This window comes from Pongo abelii, chromosome 9 (genome assembly GCF_028885655.2).
Source record: "Pongo abelii isolate AG06213 chromosome 9, NHGRI_mPonAbe1-v2.0_pri, whole genome shotgun sequence".
In the NCBI taxonomy this organism is placed as follows: Eukaryota; Metazoa; Chordata; class Mammalia; order Primates; family Hominidae; genus Pongo; species Pongo abelii.
In genome coordinates, this window is record NC_071994.2 from 9933554 (window position 1) to 9950136 (window position 16583).

The following is a 16583-nucleotide window of genomic DNA, read 5'->3' on the forward strand; positions in this document are numbered from 1 at the left end:
ACAAGTGCGGGCTGTGAAGAACCCTGGATGCCAGGCCAAGCTGAAGTCCAAGCTGTGCTTAGTGGAGGATGGGGATGAGGCCCAGGAGCTGAGGCTGGGGTGCAAGCTGTGAAAGGCGAAGAGACCAGACAGCTGCCAGCATTGTTTTTTTGTTTGTTTTTGAGACAGAGTCTGGCTGTGTTGCCCAGGCTGGTGTGTAGTGGCGTGATCTCGGCTCACTGCAACCTCTGCCTCCCGGGCTCAAGTGATTCTCCTGCCTCAGCCTCCCAAGTAGCTGGAATTACAGGCATGTGCCACCATGCTTGGCTAATATTTGTATTTTTAGTAGAGACGGGGTTTCGCCATGTTGGTCAGGCTGGTCTCGAACTCCTGACCTCAGGTGATCCACCCGCCTCGGCCTCTCAAAGTGCTGGGATTACAGGCGTGAGCCACCGCGCCCAGCCAGCATTGTTTTTTAATGGTTTATGAAACATTTCTTAAGAGAAATTGGAAATTACAGAAAAATGTAAGGAAAAGTTGTTTGCATCCCCGTGTCTGTGGAGGTGTATTTTGGTGTTTTTTTCCCGATCTTTTTTCTCTACTTGGAAATGTGGCAGGCACTACAGAAGACAGTGTGCCCGTGCCTTTTGGGGGCAGGGGTAGAGCAGGGCTTGGGAGCCTGGAGACCTCTGTAGGACTTGCAGTTTGGCCCACATACTAAGCCGGTGATTCTAGGGCTGGGTCTGCCATGGCTCAGCAAGAGATCGGAGGCCGGGCGCTGTGGCTCACGCCTGTAATCCCAGCACTTTGGGAGGCCAAGGTGGGCAGATCACCTGAGGTCAGGAGTTCCAGACCAGCCTGGTCCAACATGGTGAAACCCCGTCTCTACTAAAAATACAAAACTTAGCTGGGCATGGTGGTGGGTGCCTGTAATCCCAGCTACTCAGGAGGCTGAGGAAGAATTGCTTGAGCCCAGGAGGCGGAGGTTGCAGTGAGCTGAGATCATGCTATTGCACTCTAGCCTGGGCGACAAGAACAAAACTCCATCTCAAAAAAAAAACCGAAAGTTCTCAGAAACAGCTTGGCTTTCTCCGAACCAGGCTCTCAATAGTATCCTGCAGCTGTCCAGGCTTTTGACCTGCTTCCTTGGCCTTCAGAACAGAACACCCAGCTCTTCGCCTCCACCGGCCCACCACCCGGGAGGCCCAAACAGCCTTTGAACTAGCACAAGGTCCTGGTTCCTTTCTCTTAAAGAACAGCAGGATCCAAAGCCTGCCCTCACAAGATGAGGAGGCAGCAGCTGAGAGGCAGGGATTTTTTTTTCTTATTGGAGAGTCTAAATTTGATGAAGGAATCCAAAGCTCAGAAAGGTAAAGCAACCAGCTTGAGGTCACACAGCAAGTCAGTGCTGCGGCCAGGACACAGCAATTAATGGGAGGATAGCCAAAGCCTCCAGGGAAGGGCTCAAAGCTGTGGGGCTATGCACACAAATGGGGTGAGGTCTCCGAGGTACAGATTAGGCACCCATTTTATAGGCCAGGTCACAGAGCTGGTTTACAAAATCCCTGCTCAAAGTGTGGCCCCAGGTGGCAGGAAGAAGTGAGAGAAGGCCTCTAATCACTTCCTAAGCAGTGGAATCACAGGGAGAACTTACTGTCCTTAAATCAGTATGATGACGGGGTGGGGAATGCCTCAGTTTCTCCCACCCCCGAGGGCCTATAGGACTACAGTTCCCAGGGCCCCGTGCTGCAGGCTAGCGGCCTCCCGCCAATGCTGGCCAGTAACCTGACCATCCCTCTCCAAAAGGTCACTTCAGGGCTCCTTGAGGGACAGCAACAGGGGGAGCCCAGAGCTGCTCAGCTTCGGTGGGGGTGGAGTGAGGGCTGTGGCCCTGCCTCACACAACCTCCCTCACCACTCCTGCAATGTAGGGTCGTGGGCCCCTTTCTCAAAGACATCCAGTGGCCTCTGCTAGTTGCACCTCTTCCGTCTGGGGACACTGACTTGGCTCCTGCACCACAGCCTGCAGGGAGTCCTGGTTCCTTTTGCCACAACACATGGCCTCCCATTCTGGTTCAGCCACCGACAGACAGCTCCCCAGTCCAGCACTCTGCCTGCTCCTTCTTGTATCCAACCCTCCAAAAGGCAAGGACGAGGGAGAGAAGACCATGTGTAAGGCCTGGAGGAAGTGGGTCAGCACAGGCCTGTGAACAAGCCAGGCCAGTCTTGGCGGCCCAAGTTGAGCTCACCTCTCCCTCCCCTCTCCTCTCCTCCCCTTGCCCTCAAAATAGCTCCCTGAGCTGCCAGGCCAAGACCCTCCCATTGCAGGGGAGGCGGGGCGTGCTGCCCAGAGCCAGGCTTTAAATCCCCTTGAAGCTGGGGAGCTCCACTCCTTGACTGGAGGCAGTGCTGAGGCCGCTGTCCCCTCCACCGTCAGTCCAGTCCAGCCTGCCCTCCTGCAGCCATGTCCCGGCCCCTGTCAGACCAAGAGAAAAGAAAGCAAATCAGTGTGCGTGGCCTGGCCGGCGTGGAGAACGTGACTGAGCTGAAAAAGAACTTCAACCGGCACCTGCATTTCACACTCGTAAAGGACCGCAATGTGGCCACCCCACGAGACTACTACTTTGCGCTGGCCCATACCGTGCGCGACCACCTCGTGGGGCGCTGGATCCGCACGCAACAGCACTACTATGAGAAGGACCCCAAGGTGCTGCTGGGGAACCTGGGGTGGGGGTATGGGCTGGAAGCGCTGCTGGGGAGCTGGCGATCTTAAGTGGCTGCCCCTCGTCACTCTAGGTTCTTGGGGTTGGAGAATCCAGGGGTGCCAGGCACAAGGGGTGCTGGGACAATGTGAGGGAGAAAACCTGGGGCTGGAGTGGGGGTCAGGGAGCTCAGAGCAGGTGGGCTGGCTGCAAAGGGTCAGTGCCCACTCGGAGAAGGTTGGAGGGGGTGCTGGTGGGCAGGACGGCGCCTGTGGCCTGGCTGGGCCCAGGTGGAAGGACACGTCAGTTGCTGCATGTATGCGCGGTGTGCCTGTGCAGCAGGCGGGGCTGGGGCAGCTGGGGCGGCAGAGATCAAGTGTCCAGTGGGGTCACTGGTAAATGTCAGCAACCTGACACGCCTTGGTGGGGAGTGGGGGAGGGGTGGGCAGACAGGGCCCGGGAGGGGACCCAGGAAACCGGGAGACCAGGCACTGGCAGCATCCTAGTTTCTGGTGCCTCTGGGTCTCCTTGGGATTGAGGCTTTAGGGCCAAGGGGAACTGGACAGTGCAAGGATGGGAGGTGACAGTCTCTAGCCCAGTCTCTAGCCACTGTGTGACCTTGAGCAAATGACTTTTTTCTCTGGGCCTTGGCCTTGCCCTCCTGGGGAGCTCTTGGAGGCGCTTCCGCATGTCCTGGCGCCCTGCTGGGCTGTGCGGGGCGTGTGTGCACGGGGAAGGGGTGCCCACTCTCCCGAGTACCTCAGTCCTTGAAGTGGGTATGGCCAGCGCCTTTTCCCAGATGAGGAGACTGAAGCCAAAGAGAGTGATTTGTCCAAAGTCAGAGGAATGCTGGGACCAGAACCTTACCCGCTGGGCCCCAAAGCCTGAGACAGGGAGAAACAAATTGGGGACAGGGATAGGACTGCTGAGCAGGGCAGGCGAGCCAGAGGTCCAGGCATGGCTGGGCCTGGCTGAGTGTTGGTGTATGGCCCTGACCCCATTCCCTGCCCGTCCGTCTCTCTGGGCAGAGGATCTACTACCTGTCGTTAGAGTTCTATATGGGACGGACGCTACAGAACACCATGGTGAACCTGGCCTTAGAGAATGCCTGTGACGAGGCCACCTACCAGGTGTGTGTGGGGTGGGGCAAGCCGTGGGGACTGGGAGATTCCGCTGCTGACACTTGGCACTGACCGCGTCACCCTTACCCTCCAGCTGGGCCTGGATATGGAGGAGCTAGAGGAAATTGAGGAGGATGCGGGGCTGGGCAACGGGGGCCTGGGCCGGCTGGCAGGTAAGCAGACAGGGCCGTGAGGGTGGAGTGGGCCGATGGGGTCCTCCGTGCTGGGTCCCTGACACCCACCTCCCTGCACACCCTCAGCCTGCTTTCTCGACTCCATGGCAACATTGGGCCTGGCCGCCTACGGCTACGGGATTCGCTATGAGTTTGGGATTTTTAACCAGAAGATCTCTGGGGGCTGGCAGGTGAGCAGCCTTGGCTCTAACCTTGTGGGGTCTAGTCAGGATGGGGAAGACCCCCACTTGTTTATCATCTCTGGAAAGGTCCGAAACAGTCCCCCAAGCTCTGTGGAAAGCATCCTTGCTGCTCCCCACCCCCCGACCCAAAGCCAGCTGGTGCCCCTGAAACAGGTGGTCCATGTCCCACTCGATAGCCCAGCAGACCAGGGGCCCACCTCAGAGCTCCTAACTTATACTTGGTGTAGGGTACGCCAGCCCACAGCCCCCGCCCTGCCCCACCGTGCACTGTGAGTGCCTGCACTGATACTGCTGGCCTTTCTCCCTGACCTGCCTTGGGTGCAGATGGAGGAGGCTGATGACTGGCTTCGCTACGGCAACCCCTGGGAGAAGGCCCGGCCTGAGTTCACACTACCTGTGCACTTCTACGGCCATGTGGAGCACACCAGCCAGGGTGCCAAGTGGGTGGACACACAGGTGAGGATGAAGCTGGGGGTCGGGGGAGCCCAGAGAAGGGGAGGGAAGAGAAGGAAGCCCAGAGAGGAAGCAGGACCCAGTGTATTTCACAACAGAGGATGCTGAGGCTCAGAGAGGTTAAGAGACTTACTCAAAGTCACACAGCTGAAGCCAGGAGACACTGGAGACAGGGACACAGGGGAGCCAGCCTAAGTGCAGAATCTTGAAGGGGAGAGAGGCTACCCTGCTCCCCCAGTGTCTCCCATGACCTGGCTCCACTCCACACCATGAGATTTATCAAAGGACCATCTTGGCGACTTGAGTCTGCCCTGAACATCTCCACAGCAGCAGCCTGGAAAGGGGGACAGGAGAAAACTGGGGCCTTCCGAAAGGAATTCACTCATCACACAGCAAGTTAGAGGGATCCTAAAACCAAACCAAATCTAGACACAGTGGCTCATGCCCATAATCCCAGCACTTTAGAAGGCTGAGGTGATAGTATGGCTTGAGTTCAGGATTTCAAGACCAGCCTGGGCAACATAAAGAGACCCTGTCTCTACAAAAAATAAAAAAATAGACTGGGGCAGTGGGTCATACCTGTAATCCCAGCACTTTGGGAGGCCAAGGTGGGCAGATTGCTTGAGCTCAGGAGTTCGAGACCAGCCTGGACAAGAGGGCGAAACCCCGTCTACAAAAAATACAAAAATTAGCCAGGCGTGATAGTGTGCGCCTGTAGTCCCAGCTACTCGGGTGGCCGAAGTGGGAGAATTGCTTGAGCCCAGGAGCCTGGGTGACAGAGCCAGACCTCGTCTCAAAAAAAAAAATTAAAAAATTAGCCAGGGTGCTGGTGCATGCCTGCAGTCCCAGCTACTCTGAGGCTTCAGTGGAAGGATCATTTGAGTCCAGGATTTCAAGGCTGCAGTGAGCTATGATTGTACAGCTGCACTCCAGCCAGTCTGTGTGACAGTGACTCTGTTTCAAAAATCAAAAAGACCAAAAACTGAAAACCTTAAAACCAAACCAGGTGTGCAAATCCCAGTTTAGCCGGGCGTGGTGGCTCACGCCTATAATCTCAGCACTTTGGGAGGCCAAGGCAGGGGGATCACCTGAGGTCAGGAGTTCAAGACCAGCCTGACCAATATGGTGAAACCCAGTCTCTACTAAAAACACAAAAACATTAGCCGGGCATGGTGGCACGCACCTGTAATCCCAGCCACTCAGGAGGCTGAAGCAAGAGAATCGCTTGAATCTGGGAGGTGGAGGTTGCAGTGAGCCAAGATAGTGCCACTGCACTCCAGCCTGGGCAACAGAGTAAGGCTCCATCTCAAAAACAAACAAACAAAAAACAAATCCCAGTTCAGGCAATCTTCCTGCTGAAGCTTCAGGTCATCAGCCCCCAGATGGGCTGCAGATAAAGCACTAGGCTTTCAGAACTGAGCATTTGTTTGCTGTCCTCCAGGTTAAGATGCAGTGGGGGCTGCTGGCAGTCCATGCCAGGTGCACGTGGCAACTGGCACAAGTGGCTGTGGCTGGAAGGCAGGAGGCCTGGCTCCCTCTGGTGCTGCCAGCCTGGCTGTGTGCTCAGGGATGGGTCCCTTCCCTCTCTGTGTGTCAGCTCCCACCCTGCTCCAATCAGGCTGACTGAATGTGGGGAGGGAGGGCGATGCCCCTTAAAAGGGCTCGCTTGGAGGAGTGAATATACCCCTGGCACCGTGGTAGCAGACAATTATTGATGTTTGCTAGTTATGGAAGGTGGGGCAGAATTAGTCACTGTGAATTAGCCCTGTGGTCAACCAGACATGAGACCTTTGGATGGACTTGACCTCTGTGACCCGTTCAGCCTGGCCCTGGGTGCCCGCAGCCCTCTCATGAGTCCACAGTGCCCTCTAGCTTTTGCTCAGGGCAGGCTGGCCAGCCCAGCCCCCATTGCTGCAGAGTGGTCGCCAACAGAGCCCCTCCTGGGTTCTGGGCTTATCACCTGCCTCCTTCCATTCTCCTCACCACCGTCTGCCCAGGCAGGGCTTATGGGTGTCAGGGAGGTGTTGAGGGTGTCTTTGCTCTAGATGCAGTCCAGAGAGACTATGGGGTTTGCTCATGGTTACCCAGCTCATCAATGCTAGTGTCAGGACAAGAGCCTGGGTCTGCAGAGTGCAGGGATAAAGCCTTGAGTCCCAGCCCTGAGGGGAAGGAGGCAATTGCCAGGGCTGGCCAGCTCCTGACAGGATTGCCCCCCGCAGGTGGTACTGGCCATGCCCTACGATACGCCCGTGCCTGGCTATCGCAACAACGTCGTCAACACCATGCGCCTCTGGTCTGCCAAGGCTCCCAATGACTTCAACCTCAAGGACTGTGAGTTCATCCGCTGGTAGCCAGCAACCCCAGCTTGCCCGCTGGCCACGCCCAGCGCAGGCCTTACCCTGTCCCCACTTTCGTCCCTCAGTCAACGTCGGTGGCTACATCCAGGCTGTGTTGGACCGAAACCTGGCGGAGAACATCTCTCGTGTCCTGTACCCCAATGATAATGTGCGTCACCCCCTGGGCTGGGGGCTGGAAGCCTGAGTCCTTGGCAGCAGGGGTCAGGGAGAGCTGGGGAAGGACACTTGCTGGTGCCCTAGTCACACCCAGGGCATATTGCTGGCTTTGTGCATTCTGTGCCCCCACCTCAAGTCTTTTGAGTGCAAGGACACCTGAGTCCTGAGGAAAGTGGGTTAGCGAAGGGCACTTTGGAGGGGCTGTTCCTGGCGACACCCACAACACACTCGGTTCTTGTGCCACTCTTCCTGACACTGTCTCTCGCCACTAGTTCTTGGTGGAGGAAAGGCCCCTGGGTCCCAGAGAGGGGGCCGGCTCAGGGCTCAGGGGTCCCGGTATGGGTGGGAGTCCCTCCTGGCCACACCCACCGCAGCTTTAGGCCACGCCCCCACCGCCCTGACTCACGCTGCCTCATGCTGTCCCCAGTTCTTCGAGGGGAAGGAGCTGCGGCTGAAGCAGGAGTATTTCGTGGTGGCTGCCACCCTCCAGGACATCATCCGTCGCTTCAAGTCCTCCAAGTTCGGCTGCCGTGATCCCGTGCGCACGAACTTTGATGCCTTCCCAGATAAGGTACCATGCGCGTGGAGGGCGACTCTGTGACCAGACAGCGTGCACCAGGCCTCTCCCTCCAGCCTTGGCCTGCCTGCCCCATGTAATAGATAAGGGAGTGGAGGCTGGGAGTGTGGGAGGGTCAGTTGCTCAGGATCCACAATACACAGGCTCATAACCTGGGCTTCCCTCCTCCTCCCGCCCCACTCCCCGCATTCCTCCCACGCCCATGAGCACCTGCCTGCCTCTGCCCACAGCCCCGTCACAGAACCGTGCTGGGCTCTCTGGGGGCCTCCAAATGGCATAGGACAGTGACCACAGCATGGAATGTGGTTTGGAGCCCAGACTGACTCCTCCCTCTACCCCAGGTGGCCATCCAGCTCAATGACACCCACCCCTCCTTGGCCATCCCCGAGCTGATGAGGATCCTGGTGGACCTGGAGCGGATGGACTGGGACAAGGTGGGCTTCAGGGCCCCTCTGCCCCATCTGATGCTCTCCGCTTCAGGGTTCCCTTCCCAGTTTGGGAACGTGGGAGGATATGAGTGGAGTGAAGGGGTTGGATCCTGAGGCCAGAGGGACCGTCCTGGAACCTGGCACTGCAGTTGGGCGGGGGGCCCGCTGGGCTGCATAGTGTGTGAGGAGACCCACTGGGCTGAGGTCGGCATCCTGACTTCCCACCCCATGTGCCAGGCGTGGGATGTGACAGTGAGGACCTGTGCCTACACCAACCACACGGTGCTGCCTGAGGCCCTGGAGCGCTGGCCGGTGCACCTCTTGGAGACGCTGCTGCCGCGGCACCTCCAGATCATCTACGAGATCAACCAGCGCTTCCTCAACGTGAGTCGGGAGGCTTGGTGGATGGTGTGGGGGTGAGGGGGGGACACCCAGTCTGGGCCTGGGAGTCAGGGCGTCCAGCCAGGGCCCTGAGACTCTGGGGCAGTGGGGGCTCTGGGCAGAGCTCTGGGGGTGTGGGGCTGGGGACTGGGGATGGGGGTTCCTGGGTCTGGTCCTAGCTCTGGGCTCTCTGGGCACAGCGGGTGGCAGCCGCATTCCCAGGGGACGTAGACCGGCTGCGGCGCATGTCGCTGGTGGAGGAGGGGGCGGTGAAGCGCATCAACATGGCACACCTGTGCATCGCGGGTTCGCACGCCGTCAATGGCGTGGCGCGCATCCACTCTGAGATCCTCAAGAAGACCATGTGAGCCCCGCTTTCCAGACCCCGCCCCTCTCTAGGCCCCACCCAACTCCACGCCTCTGTCACACAGAAGCCCCGCCCTTCACCGATCACTCTCTGGTCTCTGGGCCCTGGCACCTTTCACAGGTGGCGTCATTCTTACAAGCACGGCAGCCCCTTCCAGTGCTGCCCTGTCCTGAGATGACCCCCTCTTACACACAGCACCCCCAACCTTCCCCAGGTCTGCATTCCCTGCCCCAGGCCCCTTTCAGCAAGACACCAGGGTAGGGGCCCCAGGGCAGAGGCCTTCATTGTACAGGGGTGAGTGGTGACCCTTGTCCAACCTCATCCTGCAGCTTCAAAGACTTCTATGAGCTGGAGCCTCATAAGTTCCAGAATAAGACCAATGGCATCACCCCTCGGCGCTGGCTGGTTCTGTGTAACCCCGGGCTGGCAGAGGTCATTGCTGAGGTGAGATGCCACCGTAGGGCCAGTAGAGTCAACATGGGTCCCTGCAGGGATCAGCTGGGTATGGTCGTGTAGGTGGTTCACTGCATTAGGGCTCCCAGCCGAAGGCTGAAATCCCTCCTGCACTGTGTTCCCCAAGCCTCGCATCCGCCTGGAGGAGGGACACCATCTTATTTGCATGAGGGTGCTCTGTGTGCTAATGGAGGCCCTGGCTATGGAGGTGAACGCAGCAGAGGTCACAGTCTAATGGAGGGAGTCATCCATGGGTCACATCTGAAGTGAGCCTGGAAGGGGGCAGATATCTGGTAGGGAAGGCACAAGGTCATGCTGGCGTTAGGAAAAGGCCAGGAAGCCAGGAAGGCCTGCTGGGGTCAGGTGGGGTCAGCCATCAGAGCTCAAGGACGGGAGGGGAGGAAGGTGCATGGATGCCCCGTGCCCCATCTGGGCGGCTGGAGGAGGAGGGGCTGGGAGGGCCCCCAGAGCAGCCTGCTGGGTGGAGGGGGCTTGGCTGACCTGGAAAGGGCCCCTTCTGTGTTGGGAGGAGGGAGGACAGGGGGATGGGCTTGGTTGAGAGCCGTCTTCCCACAGCGCATCGGGGAGGACTTCATCTCCAACCTGGACCAGCTGCGCAAACTGCTCTCCTTTGTGGATGATGAAGCTTTCATTCGGGATGTGGCCAAAGTGAAGCAGGTGGGGAGAGTTGCAATGTGGGACAGCTGTGCTGTGTGGAGAGCGCTGGAGGGGCCAGATGTCTGGGTCAGGCATGGCAAATAGTGCTCATCTCTCCTGCCAGCCCAGGCCATTGGTGGAAGTTGCCTGGAGTCTCTGGTGGGAAGGCATCATCTGACCTCACGTGAACAGTGCTGATATTGATTAGCAATCTCTGCCCTGGTGCGGTAGTGGACAGAAGTAGCCAGTGAGCCTCCTGGTAGCCATCCTCCTGGGGCTGAGTGAATGGAGTGTGGACTGTAGGATTTCCTGAGGCTGTGGCCTGTTGGTAAGCCCTTCCCCATCTGTGCCTCCAGGAAAACAAGTTGAAGTTTGCTGCCTACCTAGAGAGGGAATACAAAGTCCACATCAACCCCAACTCACTCTTCGACATTCAGGTGAAGCGGATTCACGAATATAAACGACAGCTCCTCAACTGCCTCCATGTCATCACCCTGTACAACCGTGAGTGGCAGCCACTCTACCCTGTCTCTCAGTGCTCCCCCGTGTTCCTGCGGCATAGTACATACTGCCCAACCAAAATCTCCTTTGGCCTTGGGACTACTCTCGGGACATGGAATTATCCCCATTTCACAGATGGGCAAACTGAGGCTGAGAGAGCATAGCAAGTGATTGTCCGAGTCAGGCCTACTGTCTTCCCAGCCCAGCCTCTGTCAGGAGCTACTACCCAGAGGGAAAAGTAGGCCCACTGGATCCCTCTCATTTCTCCACAGGCATCAAGAGGGAGCCCAATAAGTTTTTTGTGCCTCGGACTGTGATGATTGGAGGGAAGGTGAGAAGCCAGGCTCCAGCCCTGGGCTCCCGTCCTTTGATATATCCAGGTTGAGGTCAGCCCAGCTGAGTTGCAGGATGGGGGGTGGGCGGCCAGGCAGTAGAGTTGACCCCAGACTTTGTCCCCTCAGGCTGCACCTGGGTACCACATGGCCAAGATGATCATCAAACTCGTCACAGCCATCGGGGATGTGGTCAACCATGACCCGGCAGTGGGTGACCGCCTCCGTGTCATCTTCCTGGAGAACTACCGAGTCTCACTGGCCGAGAAAGGTGGGTGCTGCCAACAGGGACCCTAGGGAGGCTCTGACTAGTTCAGTCTCAGGAAGAGGTATCAGTCATCTCTTCCTGGGATACTTGTACTTGAAAGAAGAATCTGGAGAGGGCAATGCTTAAACCATGAGGAGGCCGGGCACAGTGGCCCATGCCTGTAATCCCAGCACTTTGGGAGGCCAAGGTGGGTGGATCACCTGAGGTCAGGAGTTTGAGACCAGCCTGGCCAACATGGTGAAACCCCGTCTCTACTAAAAATACAAAAATTAGCCAGGCGTGGTGGCAGGCGCCTATAATCCCAGCTACTTGGGAGGCTGAAGCAGGAGAATCACTTGAACCTGGGAGGCGGAGGTTGCAGTGAGCCGAGATCATGCCACTGCACTCCAGCCTGGGCAACAAAAGCAAAACTCCGTCTCAAACAACAAAACAAGACGAAACAAAACAAAGCAAAAACCCCATGAGGATGCCCTCTAATGGTGGAATTTCAGGCAGTACAGGGTGAAATTACTTTCAAATCTGCAACAGAGGTGGGGAAATCCAGGTTGGACCTAGATGGTCAAGAATCAACAAGAGGTAGAGGGCAGTGGGGGTGCGGTGTGAGAGGAAGGCTTGGCTGGTGAAGACTGGGAGTTTGGGGTGGGGCGACTCCGAGTCCAGCTATGCCTGGGGCCAGCCTAATCTGAGAGTCCCCAGCTGGTGTGAGGGTCTTCCCTGAGTTGACTTGTCCCTCTGCTGCCACCCCACAGTGATCCCAGCTGCAGACCTCTCTGAGCAGATCTCCACTGCAGGCACTGAAGCCTCAGGCACCGGCAACATGAAGTTCATGCTCAACGGGGCTCTGACCATTGGCACCATGGATGGAGCCAATGTGGAGATGGCAGAAGAGGCGGGAGAGGAAAACTTCTTCATCTTTGGCATGCGGGTGGAGGATGTGGATAAGCTTGACCAAAGAGGGTATGGGGGTCAGGGTTCGTGGGCAAAAGACACCCAGGTGTGGCTGCTGGAGGGTGGTGCTGGGAGCAAGAGGCATGTCTGGAAAGACTGGTCCAGGCCCAGCAAGGTCTTGGTCATGGCCAGCAGGATTCTGGGAAACTTTAGAGAGCGCTTACAGCAAATAAGGTTAATGAAATTGGAGAAGAAAGAAGTAATACAGAACTGAAGGAAAAGGAAGAGAATATTCTATCAACCCTAAGAGATAATATTGTTTGGGAAATGGAAGTAAAAAAAATCCTTGCTCCAGGCCGGGTGCGGTGGCTCACGCCTGTAATCCCAGCACTTTGGGAGGCCAAGGCAGGTGGATCACGAGGTCAAGAGATCGAGACCATCCTGGTTAACACGGTGAAACCCCATCTCTACTGAAAATACAAAAAATTAGCCGGGCATGTTGGCAGGTGCCTGTAGTCCCAGCTGAGGCAGGAGAATGGTGTGAATCTGGGAGGCGGAGCTTGCAGTGAGCCAAGATCGGGCCACTGCGCTCCAGCCTGGGTGACAGAGCAAGACTCTGTCTCAAAAAAAAAAAAAAAAAAAAAAAAATCCTTGCTCCCTGGAGGCCATGGGCAAAAGGGAAATATGGGCACAGTAGTTACAAGGGGCCTATGGTCAGAAACAGTTCTTCAGAGGAGACATTATCCTGGCATTACATTAAAAAATTTTATTTTATTTTATTTTTATTTATTTATTTATTTATTTGGACGGAGTCTCGCTCCGTCACCCAGGCTGGAGTGCAGTGGCACGATCTCGGCTCACTGCAAGCTCCGCCTCCTGGGTTCATGCCATTCTCCTGCCTCAGCCTCCTGAGTAGCTGGGACTACAGGCACCTGCTGCCACGCCCGGCTAATTTTTTGTATTTTTAGTAGAGACAGGGTTTCACCGTGTTAGCCAGGATGGTCTTGTCTCGATCTCCTGACCTCGTGATCTGCCTGCCTTGGCCTCCCAAAGTGCTGGAATTACAGGCGTGAGCCACCGTGTCTGGCCTATTTATCTTTTTTGAGATGGAGTTTTGCTGTTGTTGCCCAGGATGGAGTGCAATGGCGTGATCTTGGCTCACTGCAACCTCCACCGCCTGGGTGCAAGTGATTCTCCTGCCTCAGCCTCCTGAGTAGCTGGGATTATAGGTGCGCACCACCACACCCAGCTAATTTTTGTATTTTTAGTAGAGACGGGGTTTCATCATTTTGGCCAGGATGGTCTGTATCTCCTGACCTCAGGTGATCCACCCTCCTCGGCCTCCCAAGTGCTGGGCTAACAGGGGTGAGCCACTGTGCCTGGCCTATTTATTTTTATTTTTTTGAGACAGAGTCACTCTGTCACCCAGGCTGGAGTGCAATGGCATGATTTTGGCTCACTGCAACCTCCGCCTCCCAGGTTCAAGTGATTCTCTCACCTCAGCCTCCCGAGTAGCTGGGATTACAGGCACCCACCATCGTGCCCAGGTAATTTTTGTATTTTTGTAGAGATGGGGTTTCACCATGTTGGCCAGGCTGGTCTCGAACTCCTGACCTCAAGTAATCCACCTGCCTCGGCCTCCCAAAGTGCTGGGTTTATAGGCATGAGCCACCGCGCCCTGCTTGAATCCTGATATCTTAACATTGGAGAGAGATTTTCCATGTTATTAGTCTTCAAAAATATTTTAAATGTTTGTATAACATTCCATCCTTGAGCATGTCACAACTTATTTAATCAATTCCATATGGCTGGACACTAAGGTTGATTTCCGGTTTGTTAAATATTACTGTGACGAGCAACCTTTTAATGTCTACGTCCACATCTGATGATTTCCTTAAGATCATTATCGGAAGGGTGATATTTCTGAGTTAAAAAGTATGAGCTCTTAAGGCTCTTGATGCAGATTGCCAAACTGCTTTCCAGAAAGTTTCTCCCAGTTTACACTCCCACAACAGCTTCCCGGAGTTGGCATTAAACACTGAAAGGAGTGTCTCCTGTGAGGCTTCACTAGAAAGCTGGCTGTCCCACGGGCAGGAGGGAGCTGTGAGAAGTTGTGAGCACGGTCCCGCATGCTCAGAACTAGGCCTGGAAGAACCCTCTGGCTGCAGAATGGAGACAGTGCTGGAGGGGGCAGGTGGGGGACCACTGTGGGGGCTGACACCATAATGCAGGGAGAGTCGCACGAGGGGACAGGGATTAGAGACTTTGTGGGGAGTGCCGGTTTCTGGTTGGAAGGGTTAGGGTTTGAGACTGGCCTGTGGAGCGCTTTGAGCCACAGTGGGGGCGCTGAGGGTCAGCTGAAGGGTTATCTTTTTTTTTTTTTTTTAGACGGAGTCTTGCTCTGTCGCCCAGGCTGGAGTGCAATGGCATGATCTCGGTTCACTGCAACCTCTGCCTCCCGGGTTCAAGTGATTGTTCCACCTCAGCCTCCCGAGGAGCTGGGATTACAGGCACATGACACCACGCCCAGCTACTTTTTGTATTTTTGTAGAGACTGGGTTTCACCATGTTGGCCGGGCTGGTCTTGAACTCCTGACCTCCTCAGATGATCCGCCCACCTCGGCCTCCCAAAGTGCTGGGATTACAGGCATGAGCCACTGTAATCCAGTTGAAGGGTTGTACCTGTTAGCTGCTCTTGCAGCCCGAGGGCAAGGCCGGATATGGACTTGGGCTGCTGGAAGAGAAAAGCCATTTTGGAGCAAACAAACTGGTTAAGAGACAGCAGTGGCGTGTGGGAGGAAAAGAGGTTGTTTGGGGGCCTTGGCTCTAACACTTAGCTTTCTGTATCCTCCGGGCCTCAGTTTCCTCATTCACAAAGGAGGGATGAAAAGCTGAGCAGAGAAGGGGAGTTGCAGGGAGGCCCTCCAGGGGGGATGTGGCAGCCCTGGGGAACAGCAGGTTGGGCCCGGGTTTTGACCCTGGGGCATGGGACTTCTCAGCTTTTCTCTGGAAGAGGAGCCAGAAACCCCTTTCCAGGGAGCTGACCGCAGCTCTATCCTGGCAGGTACAATGCCCAGGAGTACTACGATCGCATTCCTGAGCTTCGGCAGGTCATTGAGCAGCTGAGCAGTGGCTTCTTCTCCCCCAAACAGCCCGACCTGTTCAAGGACATTGTCAATATGCTCATGCACCATGACCGGTGAGCTGGTTGGTCCAGGAATCACTCAGGGGGGCTGCTGGGCAGATCGAGGCTCAGGTGTGTGGTGGGGAAGCCGGACAGGGGTCCTGGCAGTTGGAGCCAGGTGCCTTTGGAAGCAGCATGACCCTCTAGGTCCCCGGCTGTCCACTGGGACAGGGCAAGTTTGGCCCTTGACCTCATAGAACTTATCCTAGCCCCCTAAAGGAATAGCACATGCCTATCCTTTCCCCTCCAGGTTTAAAGTCTTCGCAGATTATGAAGACTACATTAAATGCCAGGAGAAAGTCAGCGCCTTGTACAAGGTGAGGGGTCCTGGGCCAGGGGTTGGCAGGGCTTTGGTGGCCCTGGTTGGGATGAGGCAGAAGGTGGAGATCCTGCCAGCAGAGTGAACCAGAGCTTCCCTTTGACCTGCAGAACCCAAGAGAGTGGACGCAGATGGTGATCCGGAACATAGCCACCTCTGGCAAGTTCTCCAGTGACCGCACCATTGCCCAGTATGCCCGGGAGATCTGGGGTGTGGAGCCTTCCAGCCAGCGCCTGCCAGCCCCGGATGAGGCCATCTGAGCCTCCAGACCAGACCCCAAACCAGCCCTTGAGCCTGTCACAATCCCTTGGGCCAGCCCCAGCACCTCATGTAGAGGGTGGGGTACTGGAGTTAGATCTCTAAGCCCCCTCCTGGAACCCTCATTTTCCCCACTCTCAATGTCCCAGTGTCCAGCGTGACTAAGGACACGGGCCCCCTTCCGTCCTCGGGCTCCCGGTCCCCTCCTATTTATGGGGTCTGACCAACTGCAGCCACTCCCCAATAAATCGATTCTCCTTGGGATCCTCCTTACTCCTCTCTTTGTTGGGAAATATTTTTAGCTCTTGGCGGGCTCAACAGCAGCCGCGCCGTCACCCCCTTATCCTCCAGCCTCGGCAGGTGCGTCCCACGGCGGGGGCGGTGGTGGGAGATGGAGGGAGCGACCCGTGGGGGCGGGGCCTAGGCCTCTCCAGCCCCTTTCCTGGCGTCACCCTCCACGCCTCTCTTCCCAGTGCCGTGTCCATACTAGGTCAGCGGCCAGCCTCGCTGGCCGGGGGCGGGGCGTCTGCCTGGGTGGGGCCCACCGGGGCTGGGAGCCGGGACTTGGGCTGAGGCCTCCCGGACCACGGAGGATCCACGCTGTCGAGGGCAGGACCCAGGAGAGGGAGGAAGCAGAGGATGCTCGGCGCCTTCTTGGCTCCGCCCTTAGCCCCGCCCTACTGCGGCGTTTAAGGGTCTCTTAGCAGGTGGCTACGCTGGATCCAAAGTCGGAGGAGTGTTACGGCAGGGAACACTCGCAGACCGCCTAGGCTAGGCCCTCATTATGGGGAAACTGAGGAACAGAAAGGTCCCGTTTCTAAGTCTTG

General features: G+C 56.6%; 1 protein-coding gene across 1 annotated transcript; it reads left to right on the top strand.

The window, feature by feature from the left end:
* Positions 1-422: 422 nt before the first annotated feature.
* PYGM (glycogen phosphorylase, muscle associated) lies at positions 423-16029 on the top strand. The gene is made up of 20 exons (XM_024255675.3): positions 423-2685; positions 3709-3810; positions 3896-3974; positions 4062-4165; positions 4502-4633; positions 6850-6961; positions 7053-7135; positions 7571-7714; positions 8062-8154; positions 8386-8532; positions 8730-8893; positions 9226-9340; positions 9926-10027; positions 10363-10510; positions 10780-10838; positions 10969-11110; positions 11857-12064; positions 15060-15194; positions 15430-15496; positions 15609-16029. Exons 1-20 carry the CDS (start codon positions 2443-2445, stop codon positions 15756-15758), a joined length of 2529 nt encoding a protein of 842 aa, XP_024111443.2. The 5' UTR covers positions 423-2442; the 3' UTR covers positions 15759-16029.
* Positions 16030-16583: the final 554 nt, after the last annotated feature.

Bases quoted from the DNA above. Each gene is read 5' to 3' on its own strand.
- PYGM (XM_024255675.3), top strand. From the start codon at position 2,443: ATGTCCCGGCCCCTGTCAGACCAAGAGAAAAGAAAGCAAATCAGTGTG. The intron at 4,634-6,849 runs GTGAGGATGAAG...TGCCCCCCGCAG, and splicing joins CCAAGTGGGTGGACACACAG to GTGGTACTGGCCATGCCCTA. The intron at 15,497-15,608 runs GTGAGGGGTCCT...TTTGACCTGCAG, and splicing joins AAGTCAGCGCCTTGTACAAG to AACCCAAGAGAGTGGACGCA.